The 17,910-nt window shown below is 45.8% G+C and overlaps 1 protein-coding gene across 1 annotated transcript in view; it reads left to right on the forward strand.

Moving 5' to 3' along the window:
• jam3b (junctional adhesion molecule 3b) overlaps positions 1-17,910 on the forward strand; it is a 121,014-nt gene that overhangs the window by 96,500 nt on the left and 6,604 nt on the right. The window contains exons 2-8 of the mRNA XM_034178911.1: positions 9,581-9,649; positions 9,756-9,869; positions 10,967-11,119; positions 12,328-12,530; positions 15,565-15,664; positions 15,858-15,987; positions 16,073-16,127. Of these exons, the coding sequence (XP_034034802.1) occupies positions 9,581-9,649; positions 9,756-9,869; positions 10,967-11,119; positions 12,328-12,530; positions 15,565-15,664; positions 15,858-15,987; positions 16,073-16,127 (824 nt within the window). The remainder of the gene's footprint in view (positions 1-9,580; positions 9,650-9,755; positions 9,870-10,966; positions 11,120-12,327; positions 12,531-15,564; positions 15,665-15,857; positions 15,988-16,072; positions 16,128-17,910) is intronic.

Raw genomic sequence — 17,910 nt, forward strand, 5'->3', positions numbered from 1 at the left:
TAAAACTCACAACAATTAAAAGTTGTCTGACATGATGGGAGTTAGGTGCTCTATCTGTATTAATGATCTCTGATGCACATTCTAAAGTGCATAGAGCAAGTGTTTTTGGGGTGTGTCCATCTACACATTGCTTTTTACATAGCACATAATCTGAGTGAAAAATAAGGTATAGGGCGCAAAGGTGTGGAATTTGATCACTTAATTTATCACTCTCACGCATCAGATTGACACCTATCATTCCCTTTAAGACACAAGTGCACCAGCATATAGCACATTGCTATTCACTTGGTGGACTCAGAAGTAAGAGGTTTTCTGGTTACTTTTTTTTTCCCAATTTTTCTATTACTTCATTGTTATTTGTGTTCGGTTTCATGGTAGTATTATGAAGCTATTCCACAGAGCGCTGTTCCTTCCCGTTTCAACCCGAATAGCAAATCGGGACACATTTCAAAGCATCATAGTAACAACTTCATCCATCTTTGTCAATCTTGAACAAACTTGATATACGTAGTAGTTACGGCCATCATCGGAAGGACCACATTACAGACCGCATGGATACAGACCACATTAGAATCTCTTACAATTCTTACAATTACAGTTAGTCTAGCTGTTAAGACTACGAGCACCAGGACGTTACCACGCACTATCACCAATTTCAAGAATCAGGATCCAATTCTTGAACTGTTCAAAAATTTCATCCTGATTCTCAGAATCGCTGAGAGCACGTGGTAACTTCCAGGTATTCATAGTCTTAATGGCTTCAATCATGTTTGAACTTCTTTAAACAGGGTCCTTGTAGTGACTATGGGTTGTTTGATCATGCTCCATTAGGGTAAAAATTTGAAGTCGAAACAGCGTTTTGTTTTGGGGTTTTTTTTTTGTTTGTTTGTTTTTATGGTTTTTGCTCAAACTTGAATAGCTCGACTATGTCTGGCCAAGAACACAGTTCCTTTCTTTCATTTTCAGGTGGGTTGCCAGGTCAGCAGTTGATAAGCCATCCAATTGCCAGGTCTGCACCTTATAAGACAGCCTGTTAGGAGGCAAGCCTGATTAAGCTGTTTCATCCCATTTTTGCGTTTTTGGGATTGTGGGCGATCGCAGTAGAACCGCGCCCTGTTACGCACTAATGTGAGCGTTTCATGGCCTCAACTATGTGAAGATATTTAAATATTGCTCTATGTAATTACAAAAACTTTCCTCGACATCAGACCAGGTTTTTAATGATCTATGGTGCAATCGCTTGCTGCTGCCATGTGATATCAGTGCGCCCAACCACACCTCACATGTACACCAGCACACCCATGGGCACACAAATGATAGGAATACTGTGATACAAATCCAGTATGTTTTTGGACAGGACTGACAAAAATGCATCTCTTGTAAAAAATGTTTCAACAACTTGTTTCAGTATTTTGCAGTTCTAGCAATCAAATGGGGAAATTATACACACTGAGTGCTGTTAAAGCTGATTTTGGCAGGGGTAATTTCTTTTTTGCAGTCAGACTATAGTGTCTTTGTCGTGAAACAAGTCATTATTATCTTGGCTAGAAATCAGACGTCAGGCTCAGCTACAGGACAACACCCTAAAGCTGGTCTCAGTTCAGTATCTTCATCCTTGCCAAGGCTGAATTGTTTGGGGAAAATATCTAATTGTGATTTTAGCTGCTGTCCCCGTGACCCAACTCTGGATAAAGTGGAAGAAAATGGATGGATGGATGGATGGATATTATTTTTGCATTATCACTTAATAGAATGTGGAAATATTATATTTATCGTAGGGCTGCAGCTATCGATTATTTTAGTAATCGAGTATTATATTGATTATTCTGGCGATTAATCGAGTAATTGGATAAAAAGTACTTTTGCGTTTTAAAAAATTAACAGTCCAGGGCTCTCCCTAAGTAATGGCACAATGTCACTGCGTCATCACAGAGATTGTCAAATTTAGTGTATCTGTTGTGTGGGCTGCCAGAAGAGGAGGTACTGCTGGCCCACCACCAGAGGGCGCCCTGCCTGAAGTGCGGGCTTCAGGCGCGAGAGGGCGCTGCCGCCACGGACACAGCCGGGGGTGACAGCTGTCACTCATTATCTCTTGACAGCTGTCACCCATCTACTCTACATCATCTCACTCCATAAAGACCGGACGTCATCTCCACCTCGTTGCCGAGATATCATCTACCTACGGAGGTAATATTCTCAGCCGTTGTTGTTCTAAAGAATTCGTAATTCTCTGAGTTGTTGCAGGAGTTCCTGAGGAGCCTACTGACAATGGGACGCTAAGTGTGGGGAGACGTGACTAGTGACGCACGTCCAACTAAGTAGCCGTCAGTCTCATCCTGTGTTAGAGGTGGAGGTGGAATATCCACCATAAGTGTTACTGGGTGTTCACACACCCACATCTGATTGTTTCTGTTCCTCGCCAGCAGTACCAGATCCAACACGCGGAGACGGTGGCCACCTAGGGACTTGGAACTTGGCGGCTCCAGTATTTTCCAGGTTCGGTGGCGGAGGAAATCGTGCGGTTCCGGTTCTTCTCAGGACAGACGTCTTCTATCCTCGAGCCTGCCCACACGACACCTTTGTTAATTGATTTTTGCACCTATTCTGTAATCTGCTGTGTTGAGTTGTGCTATTCACAACAGTAAAGTGTTCATATTTGACTTCCTCCATTGTCCGTTCATTTACGCCCCCTGTTGTGGGTCCGTGTCACTACACTTTCCCAACAGGATATCTCGGCCATCGTCATGGATCCCGAGGGGCGTCACCCGGCCGTTGAACAGCCAGTGGAAGAGCAGGGTGCACAGGCGTCTGCAGGAGGCGTGATTGGTGAGTTGCAGCAAATCCTCACCGCCTTTACTGCTCGGTTGGATCAGATGACCGAGCAAAACGTCATCCTTAACCACAGGATGGAGGCTCTCACCGCACAGGTGGAAGCGCGCGCTCAGGGCGCTGCTGCAGCTTCTCCTCCTGCCGACCCTGTGCGGGATATCGACGGTCCACTGGTCGTTCAACGACCCCTCCCACCATCCCCTGAAGCATACATAAGCCCCCCAGAGCCGTACGGGGGTTGTGTGGAGACGTGCGCGGACTTTCTTATGCAGTGTTCGCTCGTCCTTGCACAACGTCCCGTGATGTACGCGTCTGATGCTAGTAAAGTAGCTTATGTGATTAACCTGCTTCGAGGAGAGGCACGCGCTTGGGCTACGGTGCTTTGGGAGCAAAATTCACGGCCCCTTCTCACGTACGCTGGGTTTGTGAGGGAGTTCAAAACAGTGTTTGACCACCCTAATAGAGGAGAGACCGCTTCGACGGTGCTGCTGTCAATGAGACAGGGGCGTCGGAGCGCAGCCGCTTATGCAGTCGACTTCCGCATCACGGCTGCGAGATCTGGCTGGAATAACGCTGCGCTCCGCGACGCCTTCATAAACGGACTGTCGTCGGTCCTGAAGGAGCACCTGGTGGCGAAGGACGAACCGCGGGATTTAGATGGGCTTATCGACCTCGTTATACGCCTAGACAATCGGTTGGAGGAACGCCGTCGGGAACGGGATGAAGGGCGTGGCCGGGCACGCGCCGTCTCTCTCCCTTCCGGTTCCGAAAGGGTTCCGCCCTCCCCACGCTCCACGGCCTCTAAACTCCGTGTGGCTACAGCTCCCCCTGCTAACGAGGCTATGGACACGAGCAGGGCCACATTTAGACCACCTAATAGACAAAGGAGGCTGGCCCGCGGGGCGTGCTTTGTCTGCGGCTCAATTGAGCATCAATTGAGAGACTACCCCGAGCGGTTAAACACCAACGCCCGCCCCTAGAAACTGGGCTTAGGGTGGGCCAAGACATTCACGTGGGACACACACATATTTCCACGCGACTCCCAGTTACAATCCTTAGTGGGGATTTAACCCTTCAGGCCCCAGCACTGGTGGACACGGGGTCAGAAGGGAATCTGCTAGACAGCAGATGGGCCAGGGAGGTAGGGCTCCCTCTGGTGGTGCTCCCTTCACCATTGCAGGTGCAGGCACTAGATGGCACCCTTCTCCCTTTGATCACACACAAGACACTACCAGTAACTCTGGTGGTGTCTGGCAATCACCGGGAGGAGATTGAGTTTTTTGTGACTCCTTCTACCTCCCGCGTGATTTTGGGGTTCCCGTGGATGTTAAAGCACAATGCCCGGATTGATTGGCCGTCCGGGGTAGTGGTGCAGTGGAGCGAGACCTGCCATCGGGTGTGTTTAGGATCCTCGGTTCCTCCCGGTTCACAGGCTAAGGAGGAGGTCAAAATCCCTCCCAATCTGTCAACGGTGCCGGTTGAGTACCACGATCTTGTTGACGTTTTCAGCAAGGATCGGGCGCTCACCCTTCCCCCGCACAGTGCGTACGATTGCGCCATTGATTTGATTCCAGGCGTGGAGTTCCCGTCCAGCAGGCTGTACAACCTCTCACGACCTGAGCGCAAATCAATGGAGACCTACATCCGGGACTCCTTAGCTGCCGGGCTGATCCGGAATTCCACCTCCTCGATGGGAGCAGGTTTCTTTTTTGTGGGCAAGAAAGATGGCGGACTTCGTCCATGCATTGATTACAGGGGGCTGAACGAGATCACGGTTCGCAACCGATACCCGTTGCCCTTATTAGATTCGGTGTTCACCCCCCTGCATGGAGCCAAGATCTTTACCAAATTGGACCTTAGAAATGCATACCACCTGGTTCGGGTCCGGAAGGGAGACGAGTGGAAGACGGCATTTAACACCCCTTTAGGTCACTTTGAGTACCTGGTCATGCCGTTCGGCCTCACTAACGCCCCTGCGACATTCCAAGCTTTGGTTAATGACATCTTGCGGGACTTCCTGCACCGATTCGTCTTTGTATATCTGGACGATATTCTTATCTTTTCTCCGGACCCTGAGACTCATGTCCGACATGTATGTCAGGTCCTGCAGTGGTTGTTGGAGAACCGGCTGTTTGTCCTTCCTGGGGTTTATCATCTCCTCCAACTCCATCACCCCTGATCCGGCCAAGGTTGCGGCGGTGAGAGATTGGCCCCAACCAACAAGCCGTAGGAAGCTGCAACAGTTCCTCGGCTTCGCAAATTTCTACAGGAGGTTCATTAAGTGCTATAGTCAGGTAGTTAGCCCCCTGACAGCCCTGACCTCTCCGAAAGTCCCCTTCACCTGGTCGGATCGGTGCGGTGCTGCGTTCAAGGAGTTGAAACGGCGGTTTTCGACTGCACCCGTTCTGGTGCAGCCCCATCCTAGCCGCCAGTTTGTGGTTGAAGTGGACGCCTCTGACTCAGGGATAGGAGCCGTGCTATCCCAGAGCGGAGAGACCGATAAGGTTCTTCATCCGTGTGCCTATTTTTCCCGCAGGTTGACCCCGGCAGAACGGAACTATGACGTTGGCAACCGAGAACTCCTTGCGGTGAAAGAGGCTCTTGAGGAGTGGAGACACCTGTTGGAGGGAGCGTCTGTGCCTTTCACGGTTTTCACTGACCATCGGAACCTGGAGTATATCAGGACCACCAAGCGGCTGAACCCCAGGCAAGCCCGCTGGTCACTGTTCTTCGGGCGTTTTGACTTCCGAATCACCTACCGCCCCAGGACCAAGAACCAGAGATCGGATGCATTGTCCTGGGTGCATGAAGATGAAGTCAAGACTGAGCTGTCGGATCCACCGGAGCCCATCATTCCGGAGTCCACTATCGTGGCCACCCTCACCTGGGACGTGGAGAAGACCGTCCGGGAGGCCCTGGCACGGAGCCCGGACCCCGGAACAGGGCCAAAGAACAGACTCTACGTCCCACCAGAGGCAAGAGCTGCTGTCTTGGATTTCTGTCATCTGGGGCTGCGAAGGACCGTGACAGCGGTCCGGCAGCGCTTCTGTTGGGCGTCCCTGGAGGCCGACATCCGGGAATATATCCAGGCCTGCACCACCTGTGCCAGGGGCAAGGCAGACCACCAGAAGGCACAGGGACTTCTTCAGCCACTTCCTGTGCCTCATCGCCCCTGGTCCCACATCGGTCTGGATTTTGTCACGGGCCTCCCGCCGTCCCAGGGCATGACGACCATCTTCACGATAGTGGACCGGTTCTCCAAGGCGGCCCACTTCGTGGCCCTCCCGAAGCTCCCCATGGCCCAGGAGACTGCAGACCTCCTTGTCCACCACGTCATCCCTCTGCATGGGATACCTACCGACATCGTCTCTGATCGTGGTCCCCAGTTCTCCTCGCACGTCTGGAGGAGCTTCTGCCGGGAACTGGGGGCCACTGTGAGCCTCTCGTCCGGGTATCACCCGCAGACCAATGGACAGGCAGAACGGGCCAATCAGGAATTGGAGCAAGCCCTGCGCTGTGTGATGTCCGCACACCCAACGGCCTGGAGTGAACATTTGGCCTGGATCGAGTATGCGCATAACAGCCAGGTGTCCTCTGCCACCGGCCTCTCCCCATTTGAGGTGTGTTTGGGGTATCAGCCCCCATTGTTTCCCGTGGTGGAGGGAGAGGTCGGTGTGCCCTCGGTCCAGGCCCACCTGCGGAAGTGCCGTCGGGTGTGGCGCTCCGCCCGTTCTGCCTTGTTGAAGGCCCGGACGAGGGCGAAGACCCATGCAGACCGCCGGCGATCCCCGGCCCCTGCTTACCAGCCCGGGCAGGAGGTGTGGCTATCCACAAAGGACATCCCCCTCCAGGTGGACTCCCCGAAACTCAAGGACAGGTATATCGGACCATACAGAATCCTCAAAGTCCTCAGTCCTGCCCCAGTGAAGCTCCAACTCCCGGCTTCACTGCGGATCCACCCGGTCTTTCATGTGTCAAGGATCAAACCTCACCACACCTCACCCCGGACCGGCGCCGCCTCCTGCCCGGATCATCGACGGGGAGCCGGCTTGGACGGTGCGCCGGCTCCTGGACGTCCGTCGGATGGGCCGGGGTTCCAGTATTTGGTGGACTGGGAGGGGTATGGACCCGAAGAACGCCCCTGGGTGAAGAGGAGCTTCATCCTGGATCCGGCCCTCCTGGCCGATTTCTACCGCCGCCACGCAAACAAGCCTGGTCGGGCGCCAGGAGGCGCCCGTTGAGGGGGGGGTCCTGTTTTGTGGGCCGCCAGAAGAGGAGGTACTACTGGCCCACCACCAGAGGGCGCCCTGTCTGAAGTGCGGGCTTCAGGCACGAGAGGGCGCTGCCGCCACGGACACAGCCGGGGATGACAGCTGTCACTCATCTGCTCTACATCATCTCACTCCATAGAGACCGGACGTCATCTCCACCTCGTTGCCGAGATATCATCTACCTACGGAAGTAATATTCTCAGCCGTTGTTGTTCTAAAGAATTCGTAATTCTCTGAGTTGTTGCAGGAGTTCCTGAGGAGCCTACTGACAACGGGACGCTAAGTGTGGGGAGACGTGACTAGTGACGCACGTCCAACTAAATAGCCCTCAGTCTCTTCCTGTGTTAGAGGTGGAGGTGGAATATCCACCATAAGTGTTACTGGGTGTTCACACACCCACATCTGATTGTTTCTGTTGCTCGCCAGCAGTACCAGATCCGACACGCGGAGACGGTGGCCACCTGGGGACTCGGAACTTGGCGGCTCCAGTATTTTCCAGGTTCGGTGGCGGAGGAAATTGTGTGGTTCCGGTTCTTCTCAGGACAGACGTCTTCTATCCTCGAGCCTGCCCACACGACACCTTTGTTAATTGATTTTTGCACCTATTCTGTAATCTGCTGTGTTGAGTTGTGCTATTCTCAACAGTAAAGTGTTCATATTTGACTTCCTCCATTGTCCTTTCATTTACGCCCCCTGTTGTGGGTCCGTGTCACTACACTTTCCCAACAGTATCCCTTTGTTTTCCTGGGTAATTTTTTTTTTTCACATCTTTACAAGTTTTGGATCTTTTCCTGGTGTCAGCCAAACTCGGGCCAAAGTCTTGACATTTTGCTGAAATGGTGATGGGTTGTGGCTTTCTGTTTTTTGTTTTCCCCAACTTGTAACATTTAACCATTTTTATTCATTTATTTATTTATTAAGGTGGTGGACTGGGTCCCTGCATGAATTTCTTTTTAACACTCTCTCTGCGATTCAGCCAATGCATTTCATTTTCAGCTGGAGGTTGAACATGCACCCTCGCAATCACTGTTATTTTTTTTTTATTATTATTATTATTATTATTTTATTTGAGTTCCTTTGTTTGTGAAGCATTGTGTGTTGCCCAAAAAAGAGAAAATTAAAAAGCGAAACACTCATTGCGAGTCACACAGAAGAAAGAGTGGACTTCTTCCAGAGACTGTCTGTGGCCGGGACGGAGCTGTGTGAGGGCAGTGCTGAGCCACTCACACCGGGCAGAGAGAGGCAGCAGCTGGCCGCCACGCGTAGAGCGGCCAGTGGACCAAACTGTGTTGTTTTTTGAAAAATCCGACGAGGGGGCGGGACCACTCCTTCCACAAGGCGTGCTCACAGGCGAATGACATCACCGACAGGCGTGGAAAAACTCAAGCATGCGCACGAGGGTTCAAGCTTGGCTAACGTAAAAACATATGAATGAAATCCATATAGTTTAAAAAAAAATTAAAAAGGACCGTTACTTTTCTCACAGACCTCGTACTTTACTGACCCGGCTATAAATGGGTGCTGTTTTTTTTTTTTTTTGCTGGGGAAGTAACCTGCAATGGATTAACGTCCCGTCCAGGGTGATTCTGCTGTGGTACCAGTGGGCCTCAGGGCCTGTAAAGGAGTTCTCTGAACTGTATCATGTTCACATGAGCAGGGACCACTCATTGGTGTTCAGTATTGAGTGAAAACAAAAAAAAATAGAAAGACAAGTTAGAAATTAAAATTTATTTTAGGAGTTAGTCAGGGGTTGGCAGCCAGAACATTTGCACAAATGGATATATCTTTTCAGTGTGGACAAGTGATCAAGTGATCCTGCATCTAAGAGCCAAATCATCAGTCTGAAAGTGACTGTGTTGATTTGTTTTTAGACCACAGGCTGTTAGGATGATTCAGCAGAGCCCCCACCCAATGCCCTATCCCTGTACCACATACCAACATGGATCTTTCTAGGGTGCTTTTGCACCATTAGTCCCACATGAGCAACAGTGTCAGGCTGAGGCAGAGAGAGAGAGAGAGAGAGAGAGAGAGAGAGAGAGAGAGAGAGAGAGAGAGAGAGAATGGCTCGGCAGGCAGTTGAACTACGGGCATGATGGGCTTGCCCTGAAAAGGGCACATGCCTCCATGCGCAATTATCCACTGTGCATAGAAACAACACCCCCACCGCAACACACGTATACATGCTTGACCAACAAAACCCCCCAAAAAACAAATGAGAACATGAGAGTGTGAAGATAATCATACATGTGGAGCAGTGAGGAGGAGTTCACATTGAAATTATGTTTCTCTTCAGTTGAGTTTGGGAAATTTTAGATGAGCAAACGAACAGGTTTCCCAGCATCCCCAAGGAGCGTGTTAAAACAAGCACGGCACGTCAGTTGATGTCAGCTGGTTTAGTGCAACTTGAATGAGCTCATCAGTGTGTTTAAAAAATTCATGCTGTACGTGTCTCATGTTGCATTTTCTCTCTTGCTTTGCAGGCTATTTCTGCGTGTTAGCGGTCGTACTGAAAACAAATGACAAGTCACCTTGGACCAATGAGTTTGAATGTAAGTGATAAATGAACAAATGTGTGGATGTTGTTTGCATATAAGAACTTTGTCAGACTTCCAGATTTCCTGCCGTTTCATCTCTTCCTCCATCTCTGTTCTGCAGCGGTGGAATTGTCATGTTTGATTGAGTCCATTTCCACAACCAATCCCAGAATCGAGTGGAAGAAGATAAAAACTGAAGGTCCGAGTTATGTGTTCTTTGACAAGAAGATTTCAGGTAATGTACAAAATCCACAAATGACTGTTCTTTTACATTTTGTATTGGGGTGTAACAGTTAACCAGTATGAAGTGAAAATCGATTTTCATGTAATAGCTATGAGTACTATTAGCCGTTTGATGGTTTGATTTTTGATGTTATAAATTAGTTGAGTTCTTGTTTTGCTACTACCACATCATCTCTCATCAAAGTTCAAAGGTCAACACCGTGCTCTAGCAAGACTGGTCACTGGTACATTAACTTTGTCAAGGAAAAACAAAATCAGTCATGTCTGATAGTGGTAAGCAGTGTCACAAGCAAATGTAGGTTTCACATTTTTTTCATACTGTCAAACTAGTTCAGAATGGGAACGTTATGCTATGCCATTTATGCTATGCTAACAACAGCTGACTTGTTCTGCTGGGCTTCTTCCATGCTGCGCTTCTGCATGTGGTGTTGCCCCCAGTGGAGAACAAAAGGCGAGCAGAGGCAGTGTCATAGTGCTAAACACACTAGTAAAAAAAAAAAACCTCATAAAGGACACTGATATTTCATGAAATACAGATTTGAATGTTGGTAATTCCACTCTTGGCTTATTCTAATTTATCACAGAAAAATGAATGTCTATATTACACAAAGAATTGTAACAAATTAAATCATATCACACGGAATCAAACCACATTGAAACATAAAATTCCATAGTCAAAATGTATCATTCCTGAATTGTATCATAGCCGATGTATATAGAGACACACTGTATTGTTTTATAGGGGAGAAATGCACACACCCCTAATCAAAGGTGATACGAAGTCACTATCAAGTCTCTCTCAAGTCATGAATCAGCAAGACCCAAGTCAAGTCTCAAGTCATAATGACCACCAATTGTTTGCAAGCTGACTTGAGACTTGACTTGGGACTTGCTGATTCATGACTTGGGAATGACTTGACAGTGACTTCGTCCCATCTCTGCCCCTAATAATTATGTTCCTGAGACACTGTGTCCCCATATGTGGACACAGGGTCCCCCAAAGCTATTTTTTTCCCCAAAACTACTTCTTGAACGAGGAGGGTAAAATGCTGACACTGATGATATGTTGTTCTTCTTGTTTCTCTGCAGGTGATTTGGAGAACAGAGCGAAGATCCGAGAACCTGCAACATTAGTGATAACAAATGCAACAAGATCAGATACAGCACAATATCGGTGCGAGGTCACTGCCCGCAATGACCAGAAATCTGTCGATGAGATCATTATCAATCTCGTCGTAAGAGGTACTTTATCACATACACATACATGCACATACATTATGTAGAGATACAATAGAGATATTATACAAATAATGAATGTTCGTGAGTGCAATAGGCCCAATATTTCATGACGTGAAAGATAGAATGTACCATTCAATGAGGTGGAATATTCGTACCAATAAACAAATGAAAAAACATCCAATATTTGTTTTATATAAGGGCTAAAATACATCACATCCCAAAACAGTCAAATAGTTCAAAAACAATCCTAATGACGTAACCCATAGCTGATGGGGTGCACTAACTTCTTTGTGTACACTGCCGTTTGCTTCTTTGTGTACACTGCCATCTGCCTTTCTCAGTCCAGCGAAAATTTGCAACAGAAATTTGTTGAGCTCCTCATCCAACAGCTGTTCTACTTAGCTAGAGATGTCCCAGCGAATATTGCAAATGCCTCCAGATGGTTTACAGCGTAGTGGATTTGTTTTTTCTTTTGTGTTAGAAGAATGAGCAGTGTCAAAAAGCTGCTAAGCGCTGTAGCCGCTAGTGTGCGTGCACGGTGGTCGGGGCGTGCAGTGGTACAAATCATATGGAACCAAATTTGCGCGCTTAATGGAACTAAAATTGCACGCTAAATGGAGCATAATGACAAATGGGACAAATTATCAATATTACATGACATACAAACCACCAATCAAATGACAAGGATCTATTCAGCTGTTATATAAAACAAAATGAAAGAAATGTCAATTAAATGTGACTATTATGTGCAGAAATAAAAGACATCATTGTGCCACAGAAACATCTCAGTGATTCACACTTTGGACACTGGAAGATGAAACCATGTTGTAGGTCGTATTGGGCCTTTGGCGTACATAACAAGGATTTGTCGTGGCCAGACCTGCCCCGCTGTAAAAGCAAGGTCTGGTCTATAAGCGGAAATCTGTGAAACTACATCTGCTCTGAGCAGCAGTGCTAAAGAAAGCAAGTGCTACATGTTTCCGTGATGATTTCTGGCAAGAGCTAAAAATCATTTCCACGTCCAGTCCTGTCAGTGCAGTCAGTCCAGTGAACTGTAAGGGGGTCAGGGTGGTACTTTTTTTTTTTTAAAGCATCAAAGTCACACATAGTTTTAACACGCTGATATTGAATACAAAGAGCCTTCTGAAGTGCACGGCTGCGACTGAAGGCTCAGCACACTGACGATGATCATATGTTTTTTGTCAACACAGTAAAGCCGGTGGTGCCAAAATGCAGTGTCCCAAAATCGGTGCCTTTCGGGAAGTCAGCTGAGCTCCGCTGCGTGGAGGACGAGGGCTTCCCCAAGTCTCAGTACCAGTGGTTCAAAAACAGGGAGGAGATCCCTGATGACCCAAAGACCAGCCCCAAGTTCTTCAACTCATCTTACACACTCAACTCAGAAACAGGAACTCTGGTTAGTATGTGCGCACATGTGTTTGGACAAGGACAAGTTTGAGGGCAGGGCAGCGGGAACAGTGGCCTGATGCCCAGGGGTGGGGGCAGATATTTTGGGGAGACAGTTGATGGTGCGAGAGGACTTGAGCCACGAGGGGAATCTGCTGTCCTCGTTTGCACATTCCTCAATTCTGTCTTGCTTTCCAGCACGGGCAAATCTGCTCAGCGTCTCGCTCTGAAAGCTCTGCTGACAGCCTCCATGCTGGACTTTTATTTTGGCCGGCTTGTCACACTCCACAGTATGCTGCACTTTGTACACCAAGGTCCAGTGCACTGAGTTCACAGAAATAAACGTGAGAAGTTTAGAGGGTGCAATGTTCTCGTTTGGGTGCTTATTTGCTGCACTGATCATGAAGCACTGTATATATGACCTTTACCTTTGACTTTTAACAAGCCAAAAATGTATTATTTTGCTACAAATTGAGCTGAAATGCCGAACCAAAAATATCCAGCAATGAGACTGCTGACATTGTACATGTCATATTGTCATAGAAAATACTTCTGCACAGTTGAGCAGGTTGATGTCACAGTTTAATGTTCAGCATCATAACGTAATTTGTTAAATTTATGTTTGACTAGAATTCATTATTCAGGGAGGAAAATTCGATGGCTATGTTGTTTTCTTGAAGCTGAGGGAATTACTTGAGTTTAGTTAGCTGTTGTATTGTTTTTAATCAAAATTTAAGACTATTTGGTGAACATTTCTATAAATCTGTGGATTTGAATGAGACTTTTAAAGCTTGTAACTTTCGTCAGAATTTTTAAAAGGCTACCTGTAGTTAGTACGACAAGAATCTCTGGTTTAGTTCTTTCTTGTTCAAAAGGAGTTTGCCAGATTTCATGAATTGTGTATGGAAGTCCAGTCTGGGACTGCAAAGCAGAGAGTGACACAGGAGGTATGTTAACGCAGTCCTTTACTCACAATCTAGTGTTCACGCACAGGGTTATAGTTACCAAAGTGGTGCAACTAGCAATAGTGTCCATGAGGGAAAAGGCGAACTCCAGAACACTGACACAGGTGACAACAGCACTCCAAAAAGAACTGGGCAGAGGTAAGGGAAAGGAACAGGCTATGAATATGAGCTGACACTACGTGGTTGCTAATGACTTTACAAAGATGTAGGATCTTGTGTCACCAAAAACTGGGAGGAATGCGTGGAAATACATAAAGACACAATCAAGGGAATGTGGTACCAGTGTGAGGGGTAAACCAGGAAGTCACAGCAAAACACATTAGAAAATGCACAGCTTTACATAAATACAATGAAAATGGTGTGTTTTTTTTTAAATCTTATATACAGTAGTGTTCAGAATAATAGTAGTGCTATGTGACTAAAAAGATAAAGCCAGGTTTTGAGTATATTTCTTATTGTTACATGAGAAACAAGGTACCAGTAGATTCAGTAGATTCTCACAAATCCAACAAGACCAAGCATTCATGATATGCACACTCTTAAGGCTATGAAATTGGGCTATTAGTTTAAAAAAAAGTAGACAATGGGGTGTTCACAATAATAGTGTGGCATTCAGTCAGTGAGTTTGTCAATTTTGTGGAACAAACAGGTGTGAATCAGGTGTCCCCTATTTAAGGATGAAGCCAGCACCTGTTGAACATGCTTTTCTCTTTGACAGCCTGAGGAAAATGGGACATTCAAGACATTGTTCAGAAGAACAGCGTAGTTTGATTGGAGAGGGGAAACATATATGCAGGTGCAAAAAATTATAGGCTGTTCATCTACAATGATCTCCGATGCTTTAAAATGGACAAAAAAAAAAAAAAAGAAACAGAGACGCATGGAAGAAAACGGAAAACAACCATCAAAATGGATAAAAGAATAACCAGAATGGCAAAGGCTCACCCATTGATCAGCTCCAGGATGATCAAAGACAGTCTGGAGTTACCTGTAAGTGCTGTGACAGTTAGAAGACGCCTGTGTGAAGCTAATTTATTTGCAAGAATCCCCTGCAAAGTCCCTCTGTTAAATAAAAGACATGTGCAGAAGAGGTTACAATTTGCCAAAGAACACATCAACTGGCCTAAAGAGAAATGGAGGAATATTTTGTGGACTGATGAGAGTAAAATTGTTCTTTTTGGGTCCAAGGGCCGCAGACAGTTTGTGAGACGACCCCCAAACTCTGAATTCAAGCCACAGTTCACAGTGAAGATAGTGAAGCATGGTGTTGCAAGCATCATGATATGGGCATGTTTCTCCTACTATGGTGTTGGACCTATATATCGCATACCAGGTATCATGGATCAGTTTGGATATGTCAAAATACTTGAAGAGGTCATGTTGCCTTATGCTGAAGAGGACATGCCCTTGAAATGGGTGTTTCAACAAGACAATGACCCCAAGCACACTAGTAAACCAGCAAAATCTTGGTACCAAACCAACAAAATTAATGCCTCGCAGATGTGAAGAAATCATGAAAAACTGTGGTTATACAACTAAATACTAGTTTAGTGATTCACAGGATTGCTAAAAAGCAGTTTGAACATAATAGTTTTGAGTTTGTAGCATCAACAGCAGATGCTACTATTACTGTGAACACCCCCTTTTCTACTTTTTTTTTTTTTACTAATAGCCCAATTTCATAGCCTTAAGAGTGTGCATATCATGAATGCTTGGTCTTGTTGGATTTGTGAAAATCTACTGAATCTACTGGTACCTTGTTTCTCATGTAACAATAAGAAATATACTCAAAACCTGGATTAATCTTTTTAGTCACATAGCATTATTATTCTGAACACTACTGTATGTGTGTGCACAGTAACTTTTTGCACTTCATGCTGTGAATGACTCTTACTGGAGTAGAAAAACTTGATTTGACAAGACGGTAGAGCTGATTTCATTCTATAATAGAGCATATTTTACTCTGTTTAGACTGGGACCAAATGTTATCCCAGCAGAGTCTATTTTACTCTGCAAAATTTCCTGTGTGTGTGCGTGTGTTTAAAATCTTTCTATATATTTGTGATTTATCTGATGCAGAAGTTCATCACCGTAAGAAAAGAAGATGCGGGCGAGTACTACTGCAGAGTAAAGAACGATGCCGGCCACGCTGAGTGTGGACCACAAAAGATGGAAGTCTGTAAGTGTGTCACATATTGTTGCATTATTGCAAGTGGTATATTTGATGCTGTCACATACAATTAAGACTAATTATCATATTATCATATTTGAATATTACACTTCAGTTTTTCATCCTGCCCTTTTGGATGAGGTGAATTAAATGCCAGCGTAATGAATATGTTGGAATTTTGTTTCCTCCTTTTGCTCCTCAGATGATATTGACATTGTGGGGATTATACTCGGAGTGTTACTGGTGGCGGTGGTGTTGCTGTGTATAACGGTGGGCATCTGCTGCGCATACAAGCGTGGCTACTTTGCTAGCCAAAAACAGACAGGGAACAGGTCAGACTTCAGGACATTCAGATGTTCAAATGACTCACCTTGACTCAGTCATCCATTAAAACATAATCCCCTTTGTGTTTTTTAGTTACAAAGTTCCAGCTAAGGGAGATGGTGTGGATTATGTCAGGACAGAGGACGAGGTTAGTAAATAATACATAAGCAGCTTGTAAATTGTGTTTGTATTTGGTCTATTTCAATGGACCGTGAGCTGGATCAAATGGAACCAAACATTCAGACCTTATTCCAGACTTTCACAAGTGAAAACAGCCTTAGTCAGATTGTTCCACTTATTTGGGAAAGTGTGAACACGTATTCAGACTCTGGTGCATACCAAAAAAAAGCAGACCATGGTAACTTGGTCCAAATCCAAGTGGAACATAATAGAGTTCAGATGTGAGAATGCAAACTGAACCAACAGAGTCATAATCTGGCCTCAGTGAGCATTAACAACTGTGATTAACAACAAGGACTCACACTGACCATAAATACTTGTTGAACACACACACACACACAAAAAAATTTCTGATGAAGTTTGATGTTTACAAAATTTCATCTGTACATATACTGAACTGTGTACCCAGAATCTTACAATAATAACAACAATTATTACAAATTTGTTGTCCATTTTTGGGGAGCAAAATATATTACACACAATGACAGATTTAATTCATTGCTTTGGGAAAACTTGCATTTTTGTATCATTTAAGCCAGTCTCCCATTACCCATTTTTGACACCCGACTGTGCACATTTTTGGCAAAAGCAAGCTAAAAAGTGAACAAACAATTGAATACTCAAGTGGGGCATGACAATGTGTGTAATTGGGGATAAGAGTGGCACTGTAGCACATAGTGACCACTCAGAAAAGTTTTAAACACTGTGATGCATCATGATCCACAAAAGTAAATAGTTGTATGGAATCTGTGCAGATGGGGTGTACTGTGTGTCTTTTACTGTAATTTTACAGACAGCTTTGATTTCTAATTCATTGCTCCAACTTGTTTGAATGTGGATTTGACTTTGCTGTCACTTGGATGCCAGGTTAAAATGAAAGGCTAAAATTAAAGTACAATGCAGATTGTTTTATGTTTTGGAGCAAAGCGATTTAATTCACCGGAGCAGCTAGCAGAGCAGTCACTCTGTGTGTGTGTGTGTGTGTGTGTGTGTGTGTGTGTGTGTGTGTGTGTGTGTGTGTGTGTGTGTGTGTGTGTGTGTGTGTGTGTGTGTGTGTGTGTGTGTGTGTGTGTGTGTGTGTGTGTTCACAGACTCACAGTTTGCTGACCTCTTTAAATCTCCTCTGGAAATATACATCAATAATCCCAAGAAAGGCATGCTACACTCTTCCACAGAAGGCAGTTTTCACCTTTGTAGTGATGTTGCAGACATTAGCACATTGACTGCACAGAGTAGGGTTGTGAGCATGCCCAGTAGCTCCTGTGTTATGGTGCTGCATCCAGTGTTGCTTGTAATCAGCAGTGACTTATTGTCTGTAGTGTGGTACACAGTTTTTACACTGTTGTTGTGCACAACCGGGCTCAATTTCCTAATTTTTGAAAACAGTGCATCATCAGAAATTGGCAATGGCAGACTGTCTTAAGTCATGTTATTCTTTGTGTTGTCATGACTGTGTGTGGCGTGGCACAGAAAGTGGTAGGACACACAATGTAGACTCGCAGGCTGAGGTGTGGAGGTAAAAAATAGGCTTTATCAAAAACAGGCAATGGTTTGGTACACAATAAGGCAGTCAGTGGAGCAGTGGTACAGACAGATGAGAGGCAGATTCGTAGTTGAGTTCACAAGCTGGAGTCAGGTTCACGACGTGGCGGAGATCAAGACAAACAAGCAAGGTTCAAAAAACAAGGCAAACAGGCTAAGACAAAAAGGCGAGGATGTGACACACAATCAACAAACTAATAGGGAAGTGA

The sequence above is a fragment of the Thalassophryne amazonica genome, chromosome 9 (genome assembly GCF_902500255.1).
Source record: "Thalassophryne amazonica chromosome 9, fThaAma1.1, whole genome shotgun sequence".
NCBI classification, from domain to species: Eukaryota; Metazoa; Chordata; class Actinopteri; order Batrachoidiformes; family Batrachoididae; genus Thalassophryne; species Thalassophryne amazonica.